This window comes from Pteronotus mesoamericanus, unplaced genomic scaffold (assembly GCF_021234165.1).
Source record: "Pteronotus mesoamericanus isolate MK-2021 breed Mesoamerican mustached bat unplaced genomic scaffold, CSHL_Meso_final contig_169, whole genome shotgun sequence".
Classification (NCBI taxonomy): Eukaryota; Metazoa; Chordata; class Mammalia; order Chiroptera; family Mormoopidae; genus Pteronotus; species Pteronotus mesoamericanus.
The window spans coordinates 6,707,685-6,728,623 of record NW_026555068.1 but is presented as its reverse complement, the minus strand read 5'-3'; the positions used below and the strand labels follow the sequence as shown (position 1 = coordinate 6,728,623).

Here is a 20,939-nt window from a genome sequence, read left to right as displayed (position 1 = left end):
GTACATGCTGGCACAGAAGGTAAGATTTCCTTCCTTTTTTATGGCCATGTACCATTCCATTGTGTAAACATTCCACAGCTTTTTTAATCTACTTACCTACTGATGGGCACCTGGGTTGCTTCCAAATCTTGGCTGTTGTAAACAGCACTGCAGTGAACACAAGGGTGCATATATTCTTTCAAATTAGTGTTTAGGATTTTTTTGCATATATTCCAGAAGCAGAATCACTGGGTCATAGGCATTTCCTTTTTTAATTTTTTGAGGAAAGTCCATACTGTTTTCCTCAGTGACTGCACCAGTTTGCATTATCGATTTATTGATGATAACCATTCTGACAGGTGCAAGACGATGTCTCATTGTGGTTTGAATTTGCATTTCTCTGATAATCAGGGCTGTTGAGTATTTTTTCATATGTCTATTGGCCATCTGTATGTTCTCTTTAGAGAAGTGTCTATTCAGGTCCTTTGCCATTTTTAATTTTACATCTAGGTTTGTGATGCATTTGGGGTTTTTTTCCATGGGTTTGTTTGGGTATGTGTGAAAGATGTAGGGTCAGTGTCTAGAGTTCCTTATTTTTCATGTGGATATCCAATTGTCTGTCATCATTTATTGAAAATACTATCCATTCTCCATTGAATTGCATTTGCTTCATTGTCAAAGACTTTATTATCTCTGTACAGGTTATTTCTGGGGCCTCTATTTTTTGTATAATACCATACATTCATTATTGTATAATACCATACATTCATTATTTCAGTTTATAGTAAGTTTTGAAGTTGGGTATTGTCAATCCCTCAGTTTTCCTCTTCCTCTTTCTCCTTTTTCTTTATCTGTATTATATTGATTAGCATAAGTCTTTTGCCTTTTTATATAAACTTGAGAGTCAGTTTCTTAACTTGTTGGAATTTTGATAGGAATTATATTGACTCTCTTGATCAGGTTGGGAAGAACTGATGACCTAATAATACTGAGTTTTCCTATTCATGAACATGGAATATCTCTCCATTTATTTATACCCTCTTTGATTTCTTTCATCAGAGTTTTGTAGTTTTTTTAAATATAGATCCTGTGAAATTTTGTTAGAATTATTCCAAAGAATTTCATTGTTTTGGTGATAATGTAAATGGAATTGTGTTTTTTTTATGTTAAATTCTCACTTTTTTTATTGTTTCTATACAAGAAAACAGTTGAATTTTGTGTACTAATTTGTATCTAGCAACTTTGGTATAATTACTTATTAGCCATGAGAAGTTTTTGTTGTTGCTATTATTGTTTGGTCAATTATTTAGAATTTTCTTTACAGAGACAATCATGTAATCTATGGACAAAACAATTTTACTTCTTTCTTTCTAACATGTAGTTTTTTAAAAATTGTATTTTCTTGTTTTACTGTGTTAAGATTTTGAAAGCAGTGGTGAGAGGGGGCATCTTCGCCTCATCCTGAACTCTAAGGGGAAAGCATATCTAGCCATAAGTGTGATGTTAGCTGTAGACTTTTCTTAGTTGTTCATTTTTAGATTGTGAAAGATCCCCTTTATTCTGGTGTTGCTAACATTTTGTGTAAGTGAGAGTTGGATTTTGTCAGATGCTTATTCTATTCAATATATCAGTTGTTATGATATGATTTTTTTCTTCAGCCTGTCAATATGGTGGATTATATTAATTGATGTTTATTGATGAACCAGCCTTGCATACATGTGATAAGTCCCATTGGTTGTGGTACATACTTTTTATACATTATTGGATTTGATTTTCTAATTTTTATTGAATATTTTGCATCCATGTTTATGAGAGATATTGTTATGTAATTTTATTTTCTTGTAGTGTCTTGACTTTGGTAATAGGGTAATATTGGCCTCATAGAGTGAGTTAAGAAGTGTCACATTAGTGCTTGGAGTGTAGTGTGTCTCTGATTCCATGGGGTGAAGGTAGTAAGAGCTTCATGTTTAGTGCTTCTCTTGGATTCTATCCTAGATGATTTTTCTCTTGGCTGATTTTAATCTGTATCCTTTTCATGCAATAAACCATAACTGTTGCGTATACCGGCTTTTAGTGAGGTCCGTGAGGTCTTCTGGTAAACTGTCAAACTTCACTGAACTGACGATGGAACTGATGAAGGAAGCCTTAGGGACTGTTCTCTTTAACTCTGCAGTGGGCCTACACTCTGTATGCCCTCACCCCCCGATTTATTGAGGTATAATTGACAAATAAAAGTTGTATATATATATTTAAGGTGTACAGTGTGGCATTTTTCTATATACATACATTGTAAAATGATTGTTACAATCCAACATATTCATCACTACGCAGTTACTTATTTTTGTGTGCAGTGAGAATACTTCATCTGCCCTCTTATGAAATTTCAAGTATATAATCCATTATAGTTAACTGGAGGCATCATGCTGTATGTTAGTTTCTCAGAAATAATTCATTTTATAAGTGAAAGTTTATATTTTTTAAGTCAATATCTCCCCATTTCTCCCACCCTCCAGGCACTGGTAACCACTGTCCTCTCTGTTAACATTATCCAGATTCTGAAAAGAGTGTTCCATGTGTTTTGCCCAGTATTCTAGTTGAGAGTTAATGGGGTTCCAGTTACTCTGTTTCTCTTGAAGTACCTTAGTATTTTAATTGTGTAGAGATACAAAAATCTATAAATGTTGAAAGCATTCATATTCTTTCCCAAAACTCAAAAGCCCAGTAAATACAGCTCCTGCCAAAGTTTATGTTACGTTATAATGAGTTTTTATTTACATTCGTCTCCTCCGCAGCAATGCGGGCCAGCCAGCTGCTGCGACCCTGTGCGCTGCGTGCTGAAGCCCGAGTCGGAGTGTGACAGAGGGCTGTGCTGCCACAACTGTAAAGTAAGATTTCAGTTTACGTGCATAATGAGCCATGTCTGAAATTCTCTATAACACTCAGACCTACCGCTGTAAGTCAAACAAATGACCTTTCAAATAAAAAAAAGATAACTAAATTCAGAATCAGGTTTCGAATTTTGTGAACTTTCGTTGGATTTTGAGGTCTTCTATTATAATGCCATTATTCTCCCTAACTTGATGCTTTTGTTTTCAAGCCTTGATTGAGAGCTATTACAGAATTCTCCAATTTAGAAAATCTCCATTAAAAGGGATTATTTTCATTCACTTCATCCAACATTTATATTTTACAAATAAAAAATGTTACTGGTTGTGATAGGTGTCTGTATATATATTGAAAGACATAGCAATTTCCCACAAATGTATAAATAATGAAGCTCACCAGAACAGTTCCAAATGCTACATTAGCATAAAATTTAAACTATAAACTTATAATTCAAAGATAATTTGTCCTAAAGATCACATTTTAGCTTATATGATAAAAGGTGTTGACTCGTGTCCCCTGTTTTCCTTTTCAGTTCTTTGAATATATTTGTAACACATTTGTTGTATGAGAATCCCTCTGTTGAAATACCTACCATGGGTTCTCTATTCTTGACTGTCCTTCACTAACACAGTTTTATGTTAGTTTTCTCTAGAATCTTATCATGTGGTTACATTCTTACTGCTGATCTTTTTAGTGTCAACTGAAAACAATCAATTAGGGAGTATGAGAGATGTTCATTTAAGATTCTTTATATAAATTTTTAGAGTTCTGTATGTGGAAACGATAGCTAACTATGGGATAATTTAGGAGAAAGATTGTAATTACTGATATTCCATATTTACTGACTGTGATTTGAATAACTGTATTTTATTTGGAAATTGTATAAGTTAAACTATTTTCACCCAAAAGGAGTAATTATCACAAGCTAAAAGTGATTTTTCCTCCCTTGCACAAAAACACAGACAAAACCTTGCCTCTCATCACACCATATTTATATTATACTTTTCCTTGTGTATATGTTTTATCTCCCGTTTTAGTTAATAACACTCATGTTTTTCAATATAATTAGCATAATACTTTATATAGAAGATATTAAGAGACATTAATGGGTTATCAACATATGAATGAAATTAACACGATTTTGAAATAAATATTGATAAACACAACTATCATATATAGTGCTTTATTTTTTATATTTTAATTTCTACTAGTTTGCAAGTGCAGGTACCGTATGTAGGCCCACTGCGCATCCAGAGTGCGATCTTCCTGAATCTTGTAATGGAAGCTCAGGAGAATGTGCTCCTGATGTGACTATACTCAATGGACGTTTATGTAAAAACAAATTTATTTGTTATGATGGAGACTGCCATGATCTTGATGCACGTTGTGAATCCATATTTGGAAAAGGTAATACTGTTTTGTAACATCTATGTAGTTGGTCTTTAATATTTTATTAACATTAGCAAGACAATGGTCAATTATGTATAATTTATATTCCATATATTTATATTATATATAAGTATATAAACTTAAATTGTTTATTCTGTTTAACTTACATATTTTTATTTTTTCAAACTTTATTGAGGTATTAATTGACAACTAAAAATGCATATGTTTATGGTACATGACTTGATGCTTTGGTATTCATATACATTGTGAAATAATTGCCACGATTAAACTACTCAAAATATCCATTGTATATATATATAATACTGGCCTCATAGAATGTAACACTGGTCTCATATAAGGTAATAATAGCCTCATAGAATGAATATATATATTATTTCTGGATCATAAGTTCATTTATTTTTAATTTTTGAGGAGTCTATTTGCTGTTATCTGTAATAGCTGTACCAATTTTATTCTTGTCAACAGTGTACGAAAGTTCCCTTCTCTCCACATTCCTGCTAACACTTATATCTTTTGTCTTTTTGATAATAATTATCTAAAAAGTGTGAGTTGTGGTTTTGATTTGCATTTCCCTGATGATTAGTGATGTTGAGCACATCTTCCATATATCCGATGACCATTTTAATGTCTTCCTTTGAGAAATGTCTTTTCAAGTCTTTGCTGTTGCAAAATCCCATTATTTGTATTTGTTATTGGATTGTGACATATGCTTTGGGGATTAACCCCATATCAGATATAATATTTGCAAATACTTTCTCTTATTCTGTGTTTCTTTTTCAGTGTTGATTGTTCCTTCCCCGAGAAGGTTTTTAGTTTAATGAAGCCCCCACTTGTCTATTTTAGCTTTTGCTGCCTGTGTTTTTGTGTCATGTGCAAAAAATTATTGCCTAGACCAATGTCCAAAAGTTTTTCTCTTATGTTTTATTATAGGAGTTTTATAGTTTTTGGTCTCACATGAAAATCTTCCCTACCCCCAGATTATACAATGTATAAGTTTAAGGTGTATAATATGTTGATTTGATTCATAAATTGCAGTGATGAGCACCGTAACATTAGCTAATACTTGAATCATGTCACATAACTACCATTTCTTTTTTTGTGTGTACGGTGAGAACATTCATGATCTACTCTCTTAGCAACCTGCAAGTATATGATATGCTTTCAAGTACACAATAAGCATCATGCTGTACATTAGATTTGCAGAACGTATTCATCTTATAACTGGAAGTTTGTAGCCTTTGACAAACATCTCCTCTTTTCTCCTACCTCCCAGCCCACAGTGACTACCACTCTACTCTTTGTTTCTATGAGTTTGGCTTACTTATTTATTCATTCAATTCATTCACTTATTTATTTTATTCCTCACCCAAGGATATGAGTATTGGTTTTTTTTCTTTTGAGAGAGAGAAAGAGAAAGAAACATCGATGTGAAAAAGAAACATCGATGTGAGAGAGAAACATCAATCAGTTGCCTCCTGTGCACACCCCAACCAGGGATTGAACTCACAACCTAGGTATGTGCCCTGACTGGGGATAAAACCACAGTCTTTTGGTCTATGGGACAATGCTCCAACCAACTGAGCCACCTGGCCGGGGCTATTATTTTCTTATAGGCAGATTTTGAATTATCATTCACATACCATAAAAGTTGCCCTTTTACAGAGTTATGCGACCATGAATCCTTTTCTCTTTTTTATCAGATTTATTGGGGTGGCATTGGCTAATAAAATTACATAGGTTTCAAGTATACAATTCTATGATACATTATTTGTATATTGCCTTGTGAGCCCACCACCCAAAGTCATATCATTTTTCGTCACCATATATTTGACCCCCTTTACCCTTTATTATGCTCCTCTCCCACCTTCCCGCTGATAACCATTCTGTTGTCTGTTGCTGCTCATCCCTGTTCAGGCACCATCTGTCGCCTAGGTGAGCAGTGCACAGGCTGCTGCTAGTCCCTGGTCTGGGCGACTACTGCTGCAGGTCCAGAGCGTGTTGCGGGGAGTGCGGGGCACACGGATGCTCCTGGATCTGAGGGTTACTGTCCCAGGCCAGCTGAGGAGGGAGCGGGGCTCTGAATCCCGAAGAGCCCATCCCGGGGTTGTCACAGATGCGGGGAATAAACACGGGTCGTGGCAAACACTTCTCTTTTTGCCAAGAGAGGGGACACGGCTCCTCCCTCTAGTGGGGAAGGCCCCGAGCCCCTTTGTTCAAAGGCTTTTATTGAAAAGGTTATCAGTGGGGCCAGGTACTAGGAATGCACAGGCTATCTCATTACATCAGTATGTTAATTTTACAGAGAATAGGTGATGTTTTGAAGAAAACAAATGGCAGGAACACACCGATTTACATGGGTCCGAGAGGAGACTAATAAACAAGAGAGTGTAAACATGAGAGTGCCAAAGGGTATAGGGTTAGGGTCTGTGAATAATGTAAATTTCCTTCCCAGCATGAGCTGTCTATAGCTTTTGAGGGAGAAACAAAACATACTTTAAAGAATTTACTTTTAAGCCTGATTTCCCCTGGGAACTGGCAGATCTAGTTTAGGACTGCCTCCAGTATTGTTTTGAGTCTTAGCCAGGTAGGGGGAGGGAGCAGCCAAGAGACAAGGAGACTTCTTTCGGATAGAATGAGGACTCCGGCCATGTCCAAGCCAAACCGATGGGTGTGGGCCTTTTTGGCCTTTCTCCGCGTCCCCCAAGTCCATGTCTGCTGCCCATACCAGCCGATGTCTGTCTTAGGTTGTTTCTCCTCATGAGAAAACCTACCCGTCATCAGCAACCGAACTTCACAGGGCCAAGCAGGGTGACGTGAGCGGGGCAGGTTTCATCTCCTCAGTGGCCTGTTTTCCCAAGGCCTCCTTGATTATTTCCAGCCTTGGGGTCCTCTCACCTGTTGGCGTGGTTACAGTTCCTGAAACCAGACAGGGCGTTTCCCAACAGTTGTCTGGGTCTATGAGTTTTTGTTTGTTTTTCTTGTTTGCTCATTTGTTCCTTTCAGCTTAACATCCCACTTAGGAGTGAAATCATATGGTTCTTGACATTTTTTGTCTGACTCATTTCACTCAACATGGCATTAGAACACAATGCCCTGACAGACAGACCAGGCACAGGGCCAGCTTGATGGTGCTGGGTTTTTGCCAACACGCAGAGAGCAGCACTTTCCCCACATTAGAACATAACCTCTTTAGACATGTTTTGTTGTTTATAGTGAACATGTTTTTTATATCTTTGTTTTGTATTATTTCTAACAATGTTTTGGGTTTTGGTGCTATTATAAAGACTATTGTTTTTATGAAACGTTGTTTTCCAATTGTTAGTATGTAGAAATACATTTGATTTTTGAACATCAATTTACTTTTTATGATCTGATGTAGGAAGACATAATTATGCCTTCTAAGTATAGAGAAGTATTACTCGAATTAGTCATCAGAAAATATGGAACTGTACTATGATGTAGTTGTGCAATTGTTAAGTGACAAAAATAAAAGAGTTTAGAGTAGTTCAAATGAATCAGTATAAGAAAGAAAATTTATAGCATATACTGTATATGTGGCTGGTAACTAATCAAGCATCAGAGTTGCTCTCTTTTATACAAATGCTGACAAAAATGAGCAAATATGACAATAATGATATGAAATTTACTGTTGGAAGTAAACTGATTATATGCTTTTAGTCTAAAAAATTACATTACATAGAGATCATTGGAATTTGACAATGGCTTATAATACCTAGCTTAATATTTTCATTAGTGTTTTTTCATTGTTGACTTTCTTGAATTTTTTTTACACAAATACACAACACATGTCTTCTGAGAAAAAAGTTTTACCTTTTATTTTCCAGTATGTATGTCATTTAGTTTTTTTCCTTATTCCATTGTATAGCATCAATGTTGAATGAAAGTAGTAAAAATTTAGTAAAACATCCTGTGTTTTAGTGATGTTAGGTGGAAAGCATTAAGTATTACACTTCATTAAATAAGTATGATGTTAGCTCTATGTTAGATATAGGTATTTTCTGAATGTCCTTTATAACATTAAAAGTAATTCCCTTCTATAGGGTTAGCCAAAAAGTTTGTTTGCTTTTTTCTGTAAGATAGCTCTAGTACTGCTTAGTTGTCTTTAATTTCATTCAAAACAATTTTTTTATTGTATTGTGACCCCTGTCATATTAGCATGCATTTAAAAATTGATGAATTTTGTGTAGCCATTTTAATGTTGAAGATGGAAGAAAATACACATTTTTGGCATATTATGCTTTATTATTTCAAGAAAAGTAAAAACGCAATTGAAATGCAAAAAAAGATTTGTGCAGTGTATGGAGAAGGTGCTGTGACTGATGGAATGTGTCTAAAGTGGTTTGCGAAGTTTTGTGCTGGAGATTTCTTGCTGGATGATGCTCCACATTTGGGTAGACCAGTTGAAGTTGATAGCAATCAAATTGAAACATTAACTGAGAAAAATCAACACTGCATCACGTGGAAGATGGCTGACATACTGAAAATATCCACATCAATAAAGTTATTGGTGAAAATGAAAAATGCATATTTTATTTTATGGAAAAAACTAAAGAAACATTTCTAGTGTATATCATAAATGGGTGTTGAATTTTTCAAATGTTTTTTCCACATTTATTGAGACGGTTTCATTTTTCTAATAGTTTGTTAATAGGCTATATTATATTACTTGACTTTACAGGGGTTAAAACTTACATTTCTAGAAGAAACCCATTTATGTATTATTCTCTTTATGTACTTTTACATATGATTTACTAATAGTTAGGGATTTTTTATCTGTTTATGAGATATATTAGCTGTAATTTTTGTCAGGTTTTAATGTGAGAATTATGCTGTATTCATAAAATGAGTATAAGATGTTCCCTTCTCTTCTGTTTTCTAAGAATTTTGGTAACCGGTATTATTTCTTCATTAAGTAGTTGATAAGGAGAGTGACATCAGCAAAATGGCTGAATACATATCAGTTTCCCTGCAACAATGACAATTTGACATCCATCATGGACAGAAATGACTTTGTGGGAGCTGTGTGACTCCCTACCACATACCAGAAAGAGTCTTGCCCACCTGTGCACTGGGTAATAGGCCTACAGACCCTGGCTGTGGACCATGCAGTAGCCCACAAACCAGCTCCTGCCCCTCTCGGCCACAGTCCAGCAGTGCCTGTAAAACGCTATCTTGGACAGTCAGCAGTGGATAAAGAGAGCCTTTGAGGAAGTCCAGGTTTTCAGGGGAGAAGTTACAACACATCTTTGGAGCAAAAAAATATGAGTTTGGATGCATTGGAGTACTTTAGCGACATGCATGGAATAGCGAAAGGTAGCCTGTCAGTACTTGGCCTGGTGCATTGCAGGACTGACCGAAGTCACACAAGCTTAAGTATCCTACCACAAGAGAGAGCAAGAATTGCTGAACAGTTGTATCCATTACGGCCTGGAGAAGCCTCAGAATCCCAGGGACGGCTGAAGGAAGCTATTTGTCTCCTGTAGGCAGTTAGTAAAGGCTGGAGGAGTTTCCTGCAGCTTCATTTGTGAAGACAGGAATTCAAGACTTCGAGGAAACATGACAAAATCAAAGGCTCACAGTACATTTCTAGTGACCAGTCTCAAAGACATGGAGATCTGTGATTTACTGATACAGAGCTCAAAACAGCTCTTTTAAGGAAGCTCTATGGGCTACTAGAAAACACAGTTCAATAAAATCAGGAAAAATGCATGAACAAAATGAGAAGTTTAACAAAAAAATAGAAACTGTTAAAAAGAACCAAACAAATTCTGGAGCTGAAGAACACAATGAATGAAATGGAAAATGCAAAAGAGAGTATCAACAGGAAAATGGATCAAGCAGAAGAAAAAAACTTTGTGTTAAAAGACAGGAATTTGGAATTATCCAGTTAGGGAATAACAAAGGAAAAAAGAAAGAATGAAGAAAGCCCATGGTATTCATGGATACAATCAAGGGAATTAATTTGTGAATTATAGTAGTTCTAGAATGAGAAGAGAAGGGGGCAGAAAGCTTATTTAAAGAAATAACAAAAATTGTATGATCCTCTCAACAGATGCAGAAAAAGCATTTGACAAAAATCCTCTAATGATGAAAATTTTAATTCCTTGATTTTTTTTTTTTGGTATTTCTTATAGTATTGCATTGTTTGCATATTTGATGGAGCAGTGACCTCTTCCAGACTTTATGGTCTAGTTTTGATGCAGAAATACTTTTACCTCATGAAAGTGCGGAGACTCCAGCTTGGGCAGGGCAGTGGCGGTCTGTGTGCAGCTGGGGTCCTCACGTGGCTGAAGCTGCACCTGGCGTCTGTAGCAGATGGTGAAGGTTGTTGGCTTCTTCAGTGGCAAAGACTTCTGGGGCCTTCCCGATCTTTTTTTTTCTTCCATGGAGGGTGTAGTGGCCAAGGGAATTCCTCTTGGTGCTGGCTCCACATCGTGGGTACCCTTGTGATGGTGGTGATGGCACTGGGTCTGATGCGCAGGCGCCTGTGGAGCAGCAATGGGGCTGAGGTTGGAGCATGGGCATGTATGGAGTGAAAACGTACCAAGGTCTGGGGTGCTGGCTAGCTCAGAGTGGCGCGGGCGCACACGGAGCATCCACAGAGGTGGGGACTGGAAAGTGTGTGCTCATTAAGCAAGAGGGGATTTAGGGTGCAGGGCTTTGGATGGCACTCAGGGGCAGGGTCTGCTGGTGCCTGAGATGTGGGGGCAGTGGACCAGCTGTGACTCTGGGCCCCGGGGCATCTGCAGTGTTTGGGAGGCGTGATAGCCCTGGTCCTGAGGCAACATAACAACAGCCCTTTCTGGGTGTGGAGCATCAGTGTCTCCTTATCTGGGAGGGGCTTGTGATGGTTACCTCAATGGCAAAAGCTGCTAGTGTCTTCTTTGGAGCTGGCTGCTGGGATGTGCTCCAGCAGACACTATGGGGTCTTCCCCTATGAAAGCTGTGGGAAGTCCATGGCTGTCGCAGGGACTGTTGAGGTCCTCATTGGCAAAGTCTGCACGTGTCCTCTGCAGAGCAGGCCACTGGGGACTGTGGTGGCATCTGCTGCGTGGCTCATAGCGATAGCACTTATCCTTTGTTCCTAGCTGTCTCTACTCACCAGCACTAAGTTGATCCCCAGTTATCCTTTCTGTCCAGTTTATTCTCCTTGTTTTGCTCCACTGTGTTGCCATAGGTTCCTCACTGTGCCCTCGAGTTCTCCCAGGATTCTTTTCGTCTGTGGATCTCTCTGTAATGATTTTTGGTGGTGGTGGAGGGGAGGATGAAGGCTGTTATCCTGTATTCTGCCATCTGTTGATCTCACTTTTCCTTAATAGAATTTTTTAAATGGAAGAGAAGTAAATGTACGTTCTAGGTTTAGTAGAAATTCCTAGTCCATGTCTTGAAAAAATGTGCAGGATAATCTTACCAAGGGAGATCAGGCCTCAAAAATTCCATACCATAAATTATTTTCTAAATGTTAGTATTATGAATGAGTCAATTCATTGAATTAATATTTGGCCCCAAACTCTCAGACTCAAAATCTATCATACATTTTATATTCCGGTATAGAGTATGTCTTTCACCCCTAGAAAGTTTCTCTGTAGTTGGTACATTTGTTGGTGAGATAGGAACTATAATAGGAGCTGTGATTTGTTGGTGATAGGAACAGGAGAGATAGGAACTATGGCTATCTGAAGATAGTACTCGTGCATTTGAGGTAAAAATGACATGTCTTAGAATGCAAAGAAATGGTGCTATTGTAGAATTTCATAAAAGTGACACCAAAGATTAATAAGAAGTTTCAGGAATTATGTAATGGAAACTGCAAGTATTCAAAGTGGTTGTTCAATGAGCTTAGTGTGTTAGATCTCATGAATGGTAATGGATTGCTTCTCAAGTGTCTGTAAAAGTTGCCTATGTTAACAGCAGATCCTGCTGAACTCAGTTTTCCAAACTTTCCAAATGCCTAAACTGTAGATAATGTAGATGGGAGTGGCTTCCTGAGTGCCTATTGGTCCTCTGAATACTCTGCCTCAGTTTGGAGCTTTACATGTATCAATCTGATCTCCCTGTTACTAGTGAACTGTAGTATCTTGTATTCTATAGTTTGTATGGGACACCCATTCATAAAGTGTTTTGGTTTACCACAGTGACAGCTCTATTAGTTAGAGAATAAAGTATTATTACACAAATACCTAAAAATACAGTGATTCAAAAAAGAAGTGTTATCTCTCTCATATAATATTCCAGAGGTAGGCAAGTTGCCAAAGATGATTCAGCAGCCTTGCTTTATGACATTTTGAAGAACCTGTGGTGGTTGGTTTTGCTTGACCATCCCTTGCGTCTGATAGAAGGCAGTTTCCCAGCACGAAATCTTCATGCCAGCCCATGGAATGGAAGTAGGACATGAAAGTGTAACCAGCTTTCACTTAATGCCATTAACTTGGTGTTTTGCATATAATTTCTGGTCATATTCCACTGGCCAGAACCTAGTCACATAACCATATCTCTTTGTGAGGGAGTCTGAGAAATGCCTTCCTTAGCTTGGCTGTCTTGTGTGTCCTGCTGATAACAAGAAAGTGCTATTACTAAAGGGAAGAAAGGAGTAGATATTGCGGGACAACTGCCAGTTCAGGTGTTATCTTTCCCCTCTCATTACCTCAGCATTGCCGAAGTTGAGACCGTGGTAGCAGCATACCCTTTGTCATAGTCATGTTAGCCTGGAGTACCACAGGTTCTATAGAGAAGGCAGAGATCAAAATTTCCCCATACACTGCTAGATTTATCTTTATCTGTAGAGGTCCCAGACAGGATTTTCTTCTTATTACCACTTTCTAGGGGCCGGCCCATATCCGTATGGTTACTGTGGGAAATATCCTATTAGTAGAGTGTGGTCTTATATTTCCATATTCGATTGACTGTGGTATTTAAACCACTCCAATTGCAGTATTCTCCAACCTTGCTAGAGCTGGTAGTTCTTGAGGTGAGCATCTTGCTCGTACTAAGGGAGTTGGGGAGGCTCTGAGTCTTCTCTGGGAATTCTGGACAGTTTAAGATGAGAATTTTCCCTCTAAAAGCTCTGGAGTTTTTAGCAGCTATGTTTTTGACTCTGTGGAAAAAGATGGGCCTCAGTGAGCTAGACAAGTGAAGCTGCAGTGTAAGCATAAATGAAAACCAGAGAAAAAGGGATAAACTTTACCTGTATTTCTTCCTTGAAGCCCAACATAATAAGTGATATTCTATTTAATCTGTCTCTTCTTCTTCTCATAATTTTTGATGGGTTTTCTGGAATTACTAGAATGTGGTTATTCTACTGTCATTTTAGCAAATGTTATAGTAGTAATCTCTAGTTCATTGAAGATAGAAACGAATTACATACCTCAAGGAGTTCCAGATTCTATAAGTGATTTTGTGCAAACTTATCTTAAATAATCTCCTAAGACTGTTTTAGGAACCATGAGGAAAAGATTGCTACTCTCATAATTCTTTTGTAGGAAATTTAAATTGGTTTTATCTAAGATTTATTTGAAAAATATTTATTTGAAAAACATTGCCTCGTTCAATAAAGAATATTTAAGGGACCATGAAACAAACTTTAATGAAATAGGTGACATTAGAAACATAACTTGGAAGAGATCACTAAGGAGTTTGTTTTCAAATGTCAATCTCCAAAGTTCTCTATTGCCTCAAATTATATTGCAGGACCTGATTTTGGATGTCAAACCTCATAAGGAAGACAGATCATCAAATATGGTTACCCAAGATGTTGATTTTTAAAAATTTATTGAATATATTTAGCAACTCAGTTGGGTAAGGTACTCTTCTAGCAGTGGAAGCCCAGTGAAGGGCAGGACAAAATAAATGGCTCCTATTGTTATGGAGGTTATATTCCACTGAAGAATTCAGGCAATAAACAATACAAATTTAGTAAATAAGTGTAATCATTCGCATTAGTGGTGTTATAGGGGTTCAGATAATAAATAATAAAAAATAGGGAATAAAGAAATAAACATAATCATTTCTCTTACTGGTAAGTGCTATGATAAAGAAACAAAAACAAAGCAACAACAGCAGCAACAGCAACAACAATACATGATGATAGACCCCAAGTAGAGAAACCACTTGTGCCTTGTCGGACTTCTCACTTCCAGAAACTGTGACATTATAAATGGGTGTTGTAAGTTGCCAAGATTTTAGTATTCTTCTGCAAAGTGATAATAAAACTAATATAGTAATGAAGGAAAACACAGTTGAATATATAGGTTGGCAATTTTGGTCCTTTTATTTTAGACTTCTTGAGGATACAATGTTTCTTCCATGAGATTATATTATAGACCTGGCTTTTTAATGAGTTCCTACTTGGAATCCTGGAGAACAAGTATAATTTTCTTGTGTTTCTTTCTATTGCCTTCTTTCGCAGAGCCCACTCTCATGGCTTAAACTTCTGTAACTTGTCTCATAGCTTTTGTGATGACAATAACAGAAAATGAAGCAAAAAGGGGAATAACCACGATCATTGCCTTCTCTTTCTCTTTTTCTACAACATCATCAGGAAAATTTTGAATTAGATAATAATAGAGAAAAAGGAAAAGAAATGAAGAAGATGAAAAAGAAAGGGAGTTTTAACCCAAACATATTTTAAACTGACAGGTTCATCAAATGCTCCATTTGCCTGCTATGAAGAAATACAATCTCAAATTGATAGGTTTGGGAACTGCGGTAAGGAGAGAGGCCAATATCGTTTCTGTCCCTGGAGGTAGGCTCTGCAAATATTAAAGATACTTTTCTTATGTTCTGTAAGATTCTATCTTAAGTTTTTCTTCATTTGTGTCATTTATTCTAGTGGTTCCAAGTACTACATATGTATGGGAGTGAATTTCAAGTCAAAATCTGTAACGCTGACATCTTTCTTGTGCTACAGGCTTAAACTTACATCTAATTTTTAAACATATGTAGATGACCATTAGTCTCCTAAACCCAATACATGATTGAAACTAATAATGTCGTTTGCACCTTTTCGTTCTTAACCTGCTCATTCTTTAAAAAAATACTGTCCCCATTCATTTGATTGCTTGCCCAAGCTGAAGACTGCCCAGTATCTATCTATAAAATGGAGTTTATTTTTCCTGGCATCTGAAAGGCCAGCTCTTTGATATATTGGTCATGAATTTATTTTAACATTTATTAAGATTTAGTATGTGCTGGACACTGGGCTAGATATGAGTTAGCAAATCATGCATGGTCCTCATATTCACGGGATTTGTAGACAAGTAAACATAATATGTATTTTATGGTTCCTTGATTTGCTTATGCTGTAACTCTTGTTTAGAAATGCCTTATTCTGACTGTTGAAATCCTACTATTTGTAAGTTTTAATTCATATGGAGTGTTCTGTTTCAAGTTTTCCCTGACTGCTAAGTTAGAATGTCCTCATCTGAAAGCCCTGTAAGAATTTATTTCCTTTGTAGCACTTTTTAAAGCAATTATACTTTTTAAGTTGAATTTATTAGGGTGACACTGGTTCACAAAATCATACATGTTTCAAGTGTACCACTCAATAAAACATCGCATTTAGTATGAGACTATAGAGGTCTTGAAGGTAGAGATCACAATTTGTTTACTTTTATATCCATATAAAATGCTTGAGTGAATTGATTATTTGACAATAACTATATAAATCTTCACAGTGAATAAAAGCCAATTAGTAGCGTTGAAAGATAATCTTGTATCAATGACCTTATTCTTTTTTACTTTTTATTTTAAATGTTAGTTTTATCTACACTACATTTCCCTAGATACACTGCCATAAATGATGAACCATTTATTCTTATTTTTTTGTCAAAGAAAGCAAATCTGAAGCATTTCCAATTAATGCCTAATGTGTAATAATCATATATATAATTTTATTATGTTTTCAGGAATCTTATATGTGGAAGATTGATTTGTACTTACCCTACTCGAACTCCTTTCCATAAAGATAATGTTGCTGTGCTTTATGCTTATGTACGAAATGTTGTATGTATAACTCTAGACTATAGTATTCATGGCTCAACCACAGACCCAATGGTGGTCAAGAATGGCTCTGAATGTGATAAAGGGAGGGTAAGTAAAATGAAATTTATTTTTTAACTCTCACTTTATTCATTTCTTTATTACATATTTTCATTTCAGTATCAAATTTAAATTCATTTGTAGTGCTATGTAACCTTAAATATTTAGATAAAGAGAACACAAATAAGCTTAAATTGGACTCCAGATGTTAAGAGGGAAGTCGGACTGTCTGATCCTTTTCAGAATTTCAATGGTGTGAGCAAGGAAACTATCAAGCGTTTTTGGATTGGAGTGAGGAGGGGAGAGCTCTTGGTAATAGATTGTAGTTAAGTACTCTCCAGCATGGAAATTTACTTTTCTTCTTGGGAAAAGAAAAAGAAGAAATCCTACTGGGTAATATGCGTCTCTTTGTGGCCCAGTAGATAAGAGCACACGTCAGATCAGGTTGCATAGAATTGAATTTTCACCTCCTATGTTTTGATAGTTTGCTGCTAGTTGCCTGACCATTCTGAGATACCATGTCTATATGTACAGTGGGGATAACAATAGCATTTACTCTGTGGGGTTATTGAGAAGATTAAATGAGATAGCAGTATAAAGTGCACAATGTCCAGCATGTGGTAAGAGTTAAATACAGGTTGGCTATTGTTATGTATTGTTATTATAATTCATTCTGTTTGAGGCTGACATAAATCTGGAGAAAATAAATTTTCTTCAAAGTCTCCTTTCATCCCCAAGCAGAGGGTTGCCAGCCTCCTTCTCCTGCCCAAGGACCACGAGCGCCTCCTGGGAGGAAGGGTGTTCCTGGAGGCTCAGCAGAGAGACTTAGGTCATAGAGCCAAAATGATTAAAAAATAAAACAAGTCAACAGATGATTTGATATTACTCAAATGGTAGTTTAGTAAGAATAGAGTCTTTTCCATAACATGGGTAGTTCTTCTCAGTGATAATGTTTGAAAACAAATTTTACCAGGTAACCTTTAATAATACTATAAGTCTTATATGATAAAACATTCTTGGTACCTTTGTTACAATTGATGAACCTACATTGACATATCATGATCACCCAAAGTTTATAGTTTACATTAGACTTACCTGAAAAGTCTCCAAATTCTTGGAGATTAAACAATACATTCTGAATAACACATGTATCCCACACATTGAAAAAATATTTTACATTAAATGGAAATACAACATAAAAGTTTGTGGGGTACAGAAAAAGCAGTACTTAAATGGATAATTATTTCATTGAATGGTTGTGGTTTTATGTTATAAAATTATGGATTGTAATGTTAAGAGCTGAACTTCTCTGACTAGGAATTTGTTTTCATTAGGTTTGTGTAAATCGTGAATGTGTAGAATCTAGGATACTTAAGAGTGAATTCCATCATTGTTCAGCAAGGTGCAGTGGGCATGGAGTAAGTAAGCACATGATCGGTATTTCCCCAGATCACATTTATCTTGGACATTTTTCAGTTTTCAGGCTCACTCATTAATTTGTTCAGCATTTATTTGGTTTCTACTGTACTCTAGTGTTGGGTTGCAGCCTCCTCCAGAGCTTCCTGAGTATAATCTGAAACCAGTCTCCACGGGAGGGAGGCAGGGAGATGCTGAAGAAGGCGGCAGGGCACTCTGGGTTGGCAGGCAGCAGGCCTAACCAACAACTTACAGGCTTGCGTTGGGCAGCTGCAAGACAAGTAGTTTTCTGCACCAGCCCGCTAGATATTTAGACGTTAATCAAGAGGCCCTAACTGTGTTCAGTCAAGTATACAGGGGCTTTATCTGGGTTTAGTCACATACCTAGTTCAGGTGGACTCTTCTCCCCATTTCTATCTCAGGATTGTATCCTTGAGTAGCTCCTAGCCCAGGGAAAGCAAGTAAAGCACATACTGCAAGCACAGTGGAGAGAGTGAGTCTCACATTTCCCAGGTATGTACAGTGGTGGGTCAAACCAGTGGTCACCTCTGTTTGATGACCTTTTCCAGAAGTTAGGCCCTGCTGCATCTAGTGTTAATACGGAGCTGAATTGGGTTACTAAATTTGTAGCTGTAGATAGTTACAGAGACCATTGAATAGAATTAAATTGGCTAGGATTTCAGGTTGTGTAGGGCTGGGAACTCGACTGAGGGGTGGTGGACAGGGCTATTATTGAGCTCTCCAGCCTGGGTGAGGGAGCAGACCAGGCCCCAGAAATGGCAAGGCTCGCTGTTTGAGGTCCCAAATCAGGCAGGCGTGTACCCAGTCGACTTCCCTGCTCCTACTGCACCACTCTCTCGGCTCTGCTGACGAACAAAGCCACTGGTTGGGACTCCTACTTGGGCACTGAGGTAGGAACTTGAACAAAATCCTGGTCATTGCAAACCCTCAAAATCAGAACCCCAGTGGGCAAGCCTCACCAATTTTCCCATGATCCTTGTGAGACAGAATCAGAGTAGGGATTCCCAGGAAGTGGCTCACAATGCTGGAAGTTCACCCTGAGCAATCTTTTCCTGTTGGAGGAACTGTAGGCTCAGGGAAGACTTCGCAGTGTGCTGTTGTGCTGGTCCGGGGGAGGGGCAACACAGTCTGTCTCTGTCAGTGTGGTGCCTGGGTCTGTTTTAGTCTCACCTTTCTGTAATGGATTCTCTCAGTGGTGTCTTGTCTGCAAGTAGTTGTTTGTTCTTCTTCTGAGAGGGAGCGAATTTGGGAACAGCCTATGTTGGTGACGTCTTAGTGACATCACTTTCTATTTTTTTCTTAGTCGAGCTGAAGATTTGTTAATTTGTTTATCTTTACAAAAAACTTTCTCTTAGTTTCATTGATCTTTTTCTTTGCTGTTTTTTGGTCCTTATTTATTTCACTGTGATCTTTGTAATTGCCTTTCTTTTGCAAACTTTGGGCTTATTTTTCTTTTTCTAGTTCTACTTGGTGTAAAGTTAGATTGCTTATTTGAAATTAACTATTTTCTTTACATGTGCATTTGTCATTATAAATTACTTCTAAGAACTGCTTATTGCATCATCCCAATATTTTTGCCAGGTGGTGTTTTCATTTTCATGTGTTTTAAATATTTTTTTTATTTTCTTTTTATTTCCTTCTTTGACCCATTGGTTGTTTGGAGTGTGTTGTTTAATTTCTATATGTTTGTGAATTTTTCAGCTTTCCTCTAGTTTATTTGTAATTTCATATTGTTTTGGCTAAATAGGCATTTGATATGTTTTTAAGTTTGCTGACATTCTTTTTGTGGGTTATTATATGACCTGCTCTTGGTAATGTTCCATATGAACTTGAGAATGTATATTCTGCCAACATTTAATGACATGTTCTGTATATATCTGCTATGTCCAATTGATTTAAAGTGTGGTTCAAATCCAACATTTACTGTGATTTTCTGTCTGGATTATCCATCCATTGTTGAAAGTGGTATATTGACATGTTCCACTTTTATTGTGTTGCTACCAGTTTCTTCAGATCTGTTAGTATTTGCTTAATGTATTAGGTGCTCCAGAATTGGGTGTGTATATTAGGACTGTTATGTCTTCTTGAGGAGTTGACCCTGTTATCATTATATAATAATCTTCTTTTTGTCTTGTTATTATTTTAGGTTTAATATCTATTTTATCTTATATAAGGATAGCTAGTGCATTTTTCTTTTGGTTTCTACTTTCATGGAATATTTTTTAATCTCTATATTGAGACTGTGTGTTTTTACAACTGAAGCCAGTCTCTTAAAGGAAGAATTTAGTTGGGTTCCACTTTTTTATCCATCCCTTCTATGTTTTGATTGGTTCATTAATATCATTAGCATTTACAGTAATTGTTGACATGTAAAAGCATATTAATACCATATCTTTAATTGTTTTCAGGCTGTTTTTTAGTTCCCTTGTTCTTTTCCCTCATTCTTCCTGCCAACCTTTGTGAGTTGGTGGTTTTCTATAGTGGTATACTTTGATTTCCTTTTGTTTATCTTTTGTGAATCTGCTATAGCTTTTTGCTTTGCAGTTACCATGAATGTACATAAACCATCTTATAGATAAAATAGACCATGCTAAGCTAATTGCAGATTAACTTCAGTCTCATACAAAAGCTCTAACTATTTACTAGTCCTTTTTAAGTCACAATTTACCTCTTTTCAGATTGTACATTCATTATAAAATTATAGTAGCTATAATTAGTTTTTAATAATCTTTTCTCTTAACCTGTATGCTAATGTTAAATGGTTGATTCACAATTACATCACAGATTTAGAGTTTTAAAAATCTGTGTAATTTGTTTTACCAGTGTGTCACATTTTTGTATGTTTTCATGTTACTGATTATTGTCTTTTCATTTCAGATGGAAGAACTTTCAGCATTCCTTGTAAGGCAGGTCTGTTGGGGATGAACTCCCTCGGTTTTAGTTTGTCTGGGAAAGTTTCTATTTCTCCTTCATTTCTGAAGGATAAGTTTGTTGGATAAAGTATTTTTGATTGACTTGTTTTCTTTCAACACTTTGAATATGTTATTCTACTCTCTCCTGGCCTTTATAGGGATTGCTTTGTAAATTAAAATTGTTTTTTTTTCTCTTGCTATTTTTAGGATTTTCTCTTTATCTTTAATTTCTGTGAGTGTCATTATACTGTGTCTTTG

At 36.6% G+C, this 20,939-nt stretch overlaps 1 protein-coding gene across 1 annotated transcript in view; it reads left to right on the top strand.

Moving 5' to 3' along the window:
- ADAM32 (ADAM metallopeptidase domain 32) overlaps positions 1–20,939 on the top strand; it is a 72,006-nt gene that overhangs the window by 42,893 nt on the left and 8,174 nt on the right. The window contains exons 13-17 of the mRNA XM_054565770.1: positions 2,772–2,864; positions 4,077–4,272; positions 14,932–15,037; positions 16,200–16,383; positions 17,667–17,750. Coding sequence (XP_054421745.1) covers positions 2,772–2,864; positions 4,077–4,272; positions 14,932–15,037; positions 16,200–16,383; positions 17,667–17,750 — 663 coding nt within the window. The remainder of the gene's footprint in view (positions 1–2,771; positions 2,865–4,076; positions 4,273–14,931; positions 15,038–16,199; positions 16,384–17,666; positions 17,751–20,939) is intronic.